Source organism: Fulmarus glacialis, unplaced genomic scaffold, assembly GCF_000690835.1.
Source record: "Fulmarus glacialis isolate BGI_N327 unplaced genomic scaffold, ASM69083v1 scaffold5192, whole genome shotgun sequence".
Taxonomy (NCBI): Eukaryota; Metazoa; Chordata; class Aves; order Procellariiformes; family Procellariidae; genus Fulmarus; species Fulmarus glacialis.
In genome coordinates this window covers 39,139-49,018 of record NW_009199772.1, presented here as the reverse complement: position 1 = coordinate 49,018, position 9,880 = coordinate 39,139, and the positions used below count along the sequence as shown (strand labels likewise).

General features: G+C 44.3%; 1 protein-coding gene across 1 annotated transcript in view; it reads left to right on the top strand.

The window, feature by feature from the left end:
• Window positions 1-9,880, top strand: part of PRKCH (protein kinase C, eta) — a gene marked incomplete at both ends in the record, with an annotated part of 58,060 nt that overhangs the window by 18,717 nt on the left and 29,463 nt on the right. The window contains one exon of the mRNA XM_009573362.1: window positions 8,900-8,963. Within this exon, the coding sequence (XP_009571657.1) occupies window positions 8,900-8,963 (64 nt within the window). The remainder of the gene's footprint in view (window positions 1-8,899; window positions 8,964-9,880) is intronic.

The window sequence follows — 9,880 nt, the reverse complement described above, 5'->3', positions numbered from 1 at the left end:
TGACCACAAACCGCCCTGTTGAATCGAGAGGGGAAGGCTCTGAGGAGGGAGTTTCAGCGCCCGCTTTGCTGTTTGCGGGCAGTTTGCAGAGTCGTCCCACGCTTGGCATGTTCTGCGCCCTCAGAAATTGGACCCTCGCTGGTAGGGTCTGGTCATCTTTCATGTTTTCTTCTCGGCCCGTTTACCACCCTAGTCGTTTCTAGCTCCATGCTTGTCTTGGGGTTGTGGATGAAAGCCCTCCTCTGTTGCAGACTCCGGTGTATGCATGGGACTCTTAGACTCTCCCTATCCCCCATTTCATGTTGAGCTTCACTTAAATTTCTGAAGGAATGGGTTCTTGCTCAGCAGTGGTACTGTTGGGGTCAATGCCCAGCCTCGAGAAACTTCAGTACCGTGGGACTGATAAACAGGCAATTGGATTCCCTCCCCCTGCCACATAACTCAGGGAAAAGAGATCAAAAATCCCTCCAGAGAGCAGTTGTTGTTTTTCTTTAAAAATATAAGGAGAACAAAATTATAATAGTCCCTGAGCCAATTGTGTCTCTCTCTCTGTCTTTCTAACTTTCTATTGCCCCTGTACTCGGCCCTGGTGAGGCCGCACCTCGAATACTGTGTTCAGTTTTGGGCCCCTCACTACAAGAAGGACACTGAGGTGCTGGAGCGTGTCCAGAGAAGGGCAACGAAGCTGGTGAAGGGTCTAGAGAACAAGTCTTATGAGGAGCAGCTGAGGGAACTGGGGCTGTTTGGCCTGTAGAAGTGGAGGCGGAGGGGAGACCTCATCGCGCTCTACAACTACCTAAAAGGAGGTTGTAGCGAGGTGGGGGTTGGTCTCTTCTGCCAAGTAACAAGCGATAGGACGAGAGGAAATGGCCTCAAGTTGCGCCAGGGGAGGTTTAGACTGGACATGAGGAAAAACTTCTTCACTGAAAGAGTGGTCAGGCCTTGGAACAGGCTGCCCAGGGAAGTGGTGGAGTCGCCATCCCTGGAAGTATTTAAAAGACGTGTAGATGAGGCGCTTAGGGACATGGTTTAGTGGGCATGGTGGTGTTGGGTTAACGGTTGGACTTGATGATCTTAGAGGTCTTTTCCAACCTTAATGATTCTATGATTCTATAACTTTATAATCCTACAATTTTTTTTTAAAATATACTAAAGAGCAGCCACCTGCAACTATTACTCATAAATCCTTCATTGTTTTAGAGGTGGGATTTCTCAAAAACAATACAAGTTGGTGTAACTCCAGTAGGAGCAGGCTTTGGCTCATGCTTTTGAAAATTTTATTTTTTTTTATATTTGAAACCTCCTTTTTTATCTATATTTTATTTGTAGCCCTTCAAGCAGGTTTTCTTGGCAGGAATTTTCATGGGATAGATAAATCTTGTTGCAGCCCTTGCTCTTCCTACCTGAGCAAATCTCCTGTTGAGGTGGGTAATCTCTTGGATGAAACCAGACTAAAATTGATTAAAGAGTCCAGGATTGGCTAAGAGTCATTAGTTATGCATGATTGTTCATGGCTGACGCACAGCTTATAATTATGCAGCTTGACTGAAAAGAAAAGTAATATTTTAAACAGCTGTCCTGGAACAAAAAATTAGAATGACAATATTACAGTAATAGCTGGAATAACTGGTTATAGGAGTTACGAGAGAGACTAACTTTCCACCCATTTGTGGGTTTACCTCCAGAGTGTTAAACATATGGCAGTAATAGTTGTTGGAAAGGTTTCTTTTTCCCCCTGAAACTTTGACAGTTACCGTCACTTGCAGGAGACAGAAGTTTTGAGCCTTCGTCCCCTACCAGGGGATGGCCAGGCTGTCCCCCAAAGGACCAGGTATTGTCTCTATGTCTAATCGTGCATCTGCTGCAGCTGGAATCGGTGGGCTGCGAGGGCTTTGATGCTCTGTGAATTCAGCATGGTGCGTGGACCCGCCAATTAGAGGTGGGACTGGCAGCCCTTCCGCCGCGCTGTGTCACCCTGTCCTCGCTCTTTGTTTTGAGACCTGGCATCAGAAGTAAATCTTAGTGGGAGCAGGGAGATGCTGCTGTTTGGCAGCACCAGATTCAAAGCTTGGGTGGAACAAGAGCTGGTGTTGCTGCCAATCACCAAATGGCATCTCCTAGGGCCTCCCCTGCGTGGAGCTTGCCATGGGTCATTGAGAAACTGTCCACGTCTGCTCTTGGCACCTGTGGTGGAAACTACTGCCCTAAGCACTTGCCAGCCTTTGCAGGAATGAGAAGATACTTGGCACCCCATTTTTTTTTTTTTTTTTTTTTTTTTTGGCAACTCCTTGGGCCCCCCTTTTTTTTTTTTTTTTTTTTTTTTTTTAGGCACACTGATTTGAATCTTAAAAATTGCATGCTGTGCATTTGTAGGAAAAATACTTTAATCTGTTGGTCTGGAATTGCAAAATCACCTTTGTACTAGAAAGCCCTAAGGATTTTTCAGAGGTGCTTGACTTGATAGACAGGTGTCTGTCAGCCTTGAAACGTACAGAAAGGACTGATTAATCCAGACACCATGTATTTAGCTGAGAAGGTTGCTACTTGACCTGTCCAACAAAGGCATGCTCAGGTGGAGGTGCTACCTTATTAAAATACAGAAAGATCTGACATTCCATAAGCATGATCTGTTAGGAGCTTAAACAAGAAAAATTAAAAGAAATAACTAGAGGCATGTGAAAAACCAGCTTTAGCCTAACCCAGACTTGCAGCTCTTTCGGCTGAACAGAGCCTTGGGAATTGCCTCTACAAATGGCTGATTATATATGCAGTTCTGTTAATTAAATTTAAAAATTGTGTAGGAAGTCAAAAGATATAGCTACTTGTTTAATTAAGCTAATTAAGTCCCCAGGTAGCTTTTATATTTGCTTTATTCACTGGAAGTGTCTGGCTTGTTCTGTTTTTGAAGCCACGTCAGCATTGACATGGCTTAGAAAAAGGTTGTACTTCTAGGATGCTTACTAATTGTGCCTGTGGGGAAGAAAGGACGGGGCAGCAATGGGAGAAAGGATGTTTTGGGCTCCAGGGTAAATGCAGTCATCTTTTGTGTCTGATCCAAAGACAATAAAAAGATTCCCCACTGATTTCAGTGTACTTCAGATCAGTCTTCCCAGACTGGGCTATCTGTTGTGGGGAGGGGAGGAAAAAAATACTCTAATCTTGTGTTGTGCAAGAATTAATGTTCGTGCCAGATGCAGTGTTGAAGATGTCTCTTCATCCTGGAGGTCCACCTCGTCTCCATTTTGGAGAGCGAGCGACTCGCAGGCAGGCAGTCACCCTTTGGAGCTGCCTCTTCCCATACGCGGTGAGTTTTTCACAGAGGCATGCCAGGCTCTCTCGGAGACGACTGACTATACCTGCTCTTCGAGTTCAGTGGATGCTTCAGCTGGGTGTTGATATGTTGCCTGAGAGATTACCCTCCTTCTGAATTTGTTTTCCAAACCTCTTCCATTGATGAATCACGCGCGACCAGTTTTTATTATATGTGTGAAGGCATATGATTAAGGAGTCCTGTTTCAGTCTCCGCGCATCTGTTCGCTCCTGAATTAGCTTTTTTTTGTAACGCAGAGAAGGGGAGTAAATAACACCTGCCTAGTTGTCGGGAACAATGTTAATACCGTCCTTTTCTGGAGAAGGTGTGTGAGATGGCTGACTGGGGCCCCTCCTTGTGGGAAACCGATCCCTTGCAGCTCCCTTTGAAGTCACGCGGGAGCTGCGCCGTCTCAGCAAGTTCAGGCATGGGGCACCGTGTGAGTGGTTTGAATTAGGAATGAAGTCCTCCTCGGTCCTGTGTTCAGCCTCGCTGCCAAAGTGTTGCGTCTCACAATGGAAGTGTAATGAAACCGCGGCTGAACTCATCAGTCCTTACCTGCTCATTTCCAGCTCGCTTGCCAAAATCCTCCAGCACTTGTTTTCTCTTAGGTACGGCTGTGAAGTTCAACAAAAGTTAAAGTGTATGCTTAGCTCTGGGCCAAAATCCTGTGGTGTTGTTACAAATACAAAGGGGGTTCCTGAGCTCCAGCAGTTGATCTTATCCACCCTTTGTGCTATGGAGGAACGTGCTGTCTTCCATTTCCTTGAACTAGAAGAGAGTGGCGATTAAAGGCTTTACTACACTGATAAGCACACTTTCCTCTCCCGGTTAGCTAAAACGTGGCCAAGTTAGCTCTAAAACAGACAGAAAGTCAATGTTTTTCCTCCCAGTTGTTCTCTGGGGGACCAGGCTGAGGATGAAAGTGCTAAAGAGAGGGGAGGGCGATTGCTGTTTACAGCTGTGCGTGCCAATGGTGTGATGCTGCACGTCGCCAGTTTAGTTTGATTTATTCGGAGATCAGTGTACCTCATTGCATTCGCAAAATCATGCATGCATAAAACTTCAGACTTCTCCTTTGCTTCTCCCAATACAACAGGACTTTTCCCACTGCGGTGCATCTCCTGCTCTGATACTAAACCTTCCAGGCAGAATTCTGCGATTCCCTAAAAGAAGTTATCCTGTGCCAGATAGATCTTGGCATTAGGAAACTTTTCTCTGTACTTATTACTCTTTCAATATTGTTGTCAAATACATACAGATGGTTACATTCCTGTATCACTTATCTCCTATATTATGATACAGAAGTTCCCCCTTAGCATCATCTGTGCTGCCTTCAGGCTGTTGAGCTTCTCTGAGCCTCTCCTGCTTTCTTTGAGAAAGAAGATCAGCATCAGCTGCATTGTTGATACAAACTGATTGCATGGTCTGCTTTGGACTTTAATAATTCTGTCCATTATGTGGCCTCTGCTTCTCTGTAAAAACATAGTTTTTTGCCTTTAAGCAGCCATGGTCAATGCTGGGGAGAAGGAAAAGAAGTGAGAAGCAAAACTTGGCGTGTGCGTGGTACTTGTGTTACACCCACTGGTGGTGTGAGGCTGGATCCCGAGGGTGTTCGCTGATGCTGGGAGGTACCAACATCGCTGGAGCCTTGCCGGCGTGCAGTCAGGGCCTGGGCCGGCAGCCAGCCGTCGCTGGGTAGGGTTATCCCTTTCATGGCTGGAGGGCCAGTCCTTTGGCAGCTGCTTCGTCTTGGAGTGCTCGAATCTTATGAAATAACAGGGCATAGCGAGAAGTCCTCTCAGTCTGTGAAAGTAGGTGCTAGTGGTAGAAGTTCTGTAGTGACTGAAGAGATTGAAGGAGGGCTTATATTAGGAGTTCCTCCTTTTGGGGAAGAAGTAGGGTACCACACTCCTCATTTGTGGGCATCTGGTTTCAGATGGTTATGGGCATATTTCTGCATGCCCAAATGTGGCTGCAGTTGCTTGCTGGGTCGGTAAAGCTATCCCGAAGCATGTGCTATTTCTGTAGCTGCACCGCAAAGCGTGAGGGCAGTAATGAAGGTGTAAAGCAGGGGCAGGAACATGGGGAACCGTGCTGCAAGGATGGCTGAGGTTAGCCCCGGGGCCCAGGCTTAGCAAGCTGCTTGCTGTGCACGCCGGCTCAGCATGTGAGCATCCGTCTGGCTGCATGGGCATTGCGCGTTGTGGTCCGGCAAGTGTGAGGAGCTCACAGGAGTTAACTGCCGCCAGCACGAGGCCCCTCCACGCTGTGTGACCGTGGTTCGAGGGGTCCGTGCGATGGCGGGAGGAAGTACGTCTCGTCGGGTGAATGTTGCTGTCCGGGAGCTGCTCGATCGTCTGATCTCGGGCAGGTCAGCAGTCAGACGTTTTTCTTTTGGTTTTCTAGGTCAGAGATTATTTTCCGTTTCAGGCACGTTCCACGTATCTGGGAGTTGATCTCAGATACTGCGTTGGCTGCTGCTTAGCTAGTCAAATTTCATCTTTAAAGGAGATCACAGCAGGTCCAAAAGGCAAACTTCTATTAGTGGTTTATTAATTATTTAATTTCATTGTATCTTATCTTCTGTTGTTGCTGTTGCTATCAATTTAAGACCAGAGAAACTCATAAGACTGTCTGGTTTAACTTCTTCTATAGGACAAGATTTCACTATCAGCCCTGCATCCAGTGGGGTGCTGGTGTCCGAAAGTTTCAGGAGCTCATAACATGCTGGGGCTTCAGTCCTCATTTTGGAGCCTTTCAGCTGTAATTTTTCATTAGATCCTGCTAACATGTGCTATGAGAAGATCTTGAGTGTAGCTAGATCCTCTTTATTCAGTGCTTTTGAATGGTGGTATAATATGAGCGTGGCAGCTTAGTTGGTGTAGGGGATATGACTGGTCTTTAATCTTGGAGTCTGGAGGGGAGAGAGATTGTTTTACAACTCTCATAAATCTCCTGCTATTACTTTCAGAATTATTTTGTTTCTCTTTTCTAAGACTATGCTACCCTGGGCAGAGGAATCCCATTTGCAGTGGTGGAGAGCAAGGTGTGTCACAGAGTTTGGACCAATTTTTGTTTGTGCCCTGTGTTGAAGGTGGATAATGCTTTTGTTGCATCTCCTGGTCTTGACCCAGCTGCTTGTGTCTTGACAAGCCTTTGCTTTTAAGACTAAACGAGGAGTGCAGGATTTGCTCCGTATCCCACTGGAGACCATGTATGGCAGAAGAAGGGAGTAAGGATCCTCTTTGTGAATGTGAAAGCGGGAGCTACTGTATTGCTGTGTATGGAGACTGGCAGAAAAATGATGAGCGCTGAATAATGATTTTGGTAAACCTAAGTAAGTAAGGATTTTCCCATAAAATCTGAATTCTTGATATCCCATAAATCAATTTGGGTGACTGTATGTGTGTATATATATATGTGTGTGTGTGTATATATATATATATTAAAAAAAATAGATCTTACATATTTTTGAAAGAACCATTTCTTTACAAAGCTGTGTATCTCTCCAGTGAATGGAAATTTAGGCAAGAATGATGCATGATATTGCTGGAGTTGAAGCTTATTTGGGGAATGTCTTCCATATTAATGAAGACAGAGGGCTATTCCAACAGCAGTGTAGTAAGCAGCCCAAGCAAACACAAAAATTAATACTGAGTCAAAGCTAAATATTTAATTTAAATTTTCCCTGTGAGATTGATTAGGTTTGTTTTTTTTTTTTTTTTAGTGGAAAATACAGTGTCCATAAAATCAACATTTTGATAGGATTTTCCCAAGCAGTTCTAGCTTTCCTGTTTTGTACTCCATTGATAGAGATGTGTCACTTCTGGACTGTAGCTGGAGTCCTGTGAATAGGATGTTCTCTCATCCTTTCTCTGAAAATATTTGCTCTGCTGATCCTAACAAATTCCCAATAGTTTAAAAAACAATTTCTCTACTTCTGCAACAAATTGTAGGCTAGGGAAACGTGTGGTGATGGTGTGTGCTGTCTCTGCTTCCCCTGCACTACCCCAGAAGATTGTTTTCTCTCGGCTCATGTTAGTGAAGCTGCAGTTAGCACCCTAGGAGTGGAGAAGGCGCTGCTATACCTTAACACCGCAGAGTCAGTCTGGCTTGGACGCCTTCTTCCCCTACTTACAGCCGTGCAGATACTTTCTGTCCATTTGTAGCATGGCTGTTTGGCTCCTCCCTTAGATATATAGAGTTCAACTTTTCTCTTTTACCCGTATCTTAATGTTATTCTTTTAAAAGGACCTGTGGGTGCATGGCAGGGTTTTGCAAACCACGGGCAAATGTTGTCTGGATTAGTGATGGTCCATACACTATTGCTCCGGGAGCTTAGGCTTATGGTTAGAGGTTTATTTGAATGATGTGATATGTGTTAACACTGGAGTGTTAGAGGGATACATCGTGTGTTACCTGAGAAAAAAGAGGGAGCCTGGGCTCATCATCCTTTCTTGCAGGATCGGGAAATACTTTTCTACTCCGCAGTGTGCACACCAAGGTGTATTAAATTCTGGGCACCTCCGTGATGAAACTCGGTGCTGCTGACGTAGAAGACTTGCTTCTGTTTCTGCCAGACCAAGGAAAGGTGGCTGTACAAGAGCAGAGAGGGTTTGAACAATCATGTTTAGTCATTCCTCCAGAGAGCTCTATTTTCAGAATTTCTCTTCTGCACAGATTATCGATACCCACGAGGTGTGAAGGTCGTCTTTGTTAATTTTAACCTTGCAATTTGGGGGTTTATGGGGGGGTGCCTTGTGGTTTTTTCTTTTTTTTTTTTTTTTTTTTTAAAGTGAAATTTCTGTGCAACAGCCTGACTCAAACTTCAGGGATCCTTAGGTGTGATTTTTGCTAAAAACTAGCTGGTGAACAAAAAAAACCGAAAGCAAGACCTTAATGAAAAATGTAACTAAAAATGAAAAAATCTACTAACCCAAAACCAAATACTTTCTTTCAAGGACAGGTTGACCGACACTGGGATTGAATCGCTGATCCCTAAAATTATATTCTGTATCTCTATGTAATTTAGATTAAACAACAACAAGTCCTCAGGTAACAGCACTAACAGTTTCCTATTTTCTATGGTGTAAGGCCAAAAGGTGATTTATGTAAGAAATCAGTGTTTACCCCAGCACTGGTGGTGTTTTGAAAGATTGAAACAATTTTGGTGGGATAAGATATAATAGGGAGGAAATACCCATATAATTCACCAAACGGATATGCATGGATCTTTTCAGAGAATTGCATGTATTTAATGTTACTCGGGCTTCATTTATCTGACAAATTGGAACGCTATTAACCATACTTTTTTTTTTTCTTTAATCTCTGTTTCCTCTAGCAAGGTTGACATTGTTCAGCACTTCTAGGAAAAAGAAGGAATAAGGTTCCTTATTTTTTATGGAGCCCTGGATGTTGACCAATTTGAGCCATAGATGCTTGATTTTTTGTAAAATTAAGGGTGTGCATGAGAATATATAGAGAGCTTCAAATATTATCAAATGTTGGCAAGATTTATCATGCAAAATCCCAAGAAGAGTCTTTGCCTTGAAGAACAATCTTCTAACGTTTCCTTTACTTTTTCAGGTGGATTTGGAGCCAGAAGGCAAAGTGTTTGTCGTCATAACCCTTACAGGCAGCTTCACGGAAGGTAAGGGAATTATTTTGCCTTGTTTCCATTAAGAGCTGGACTCTGGTGTATACTCTTGCCATCAGTTACCAAGCAGTATATAAGCGGATGGCATTCTTCACACGGGACGTGCTGTTGTGCGCCGGAGATTTCTTGAGCGATGGGGGAATCTGGAAGGGGCTGTTCGTAATGGGCACTGTGTGTGCCCTCTGCTCTGCTGCTGGGCTGATCTCGGACCCAGGGAGCCAATTTGTGCTTGATCTGGTTTATTTATCTGAAGTTGTCCTTCAAATGGATTGTTTTTGTCACTCATACTTTTCACCTGGGTGCCTCTTGAAGGGCAAGGTAAGCAGCATGTAGAGCATGTTTAAAATAGAACATGTTTAAAACATCTGGCTGATTTTTATTCTATAATGATTCCCATCTACTTCACATGCATTTCTGTTTCCCGAGTTCACTTTGCACAGGAAACTTAAAAGTTTTTTAGTGCAACAGCTGCCCTGAAAAAGTATCTGGGTGGATTTTTTTCTGTAACTATCTTTTATAGTGTGATGTTTTTAATTTCCCTCTTGTTTACTGTGATACCAGCTATGAGCGTGGATGTGAGCTCTGGTTCCTGGAGGAACCCAGGAAATCTGGGATGGGGTGCAGAAAAAGGTTATTTTCTTCAGACCTACATCATGATTCTTATTTGTTTTAGCTGTGGCCTCAAACTGCATTTGTTGGGGGGTGTTTTCAGTACAGAAGCCAAGAATTGAGGCAGGATCTGCTCCGCTATCTGTTACCTGCAGCCTGGGAGAGCTGGATTTTTAATGCTTTTTCTTGTTCTGCCCCAGAAACTGATTGCTCGGCACGAAGGCTGTGCTGGGCGCTGTGGCACGGGCAGCCCACCCTGCTGTATTCCGTCTTGGACGCGAGGAGGGTGCAAGCTGGAGGGG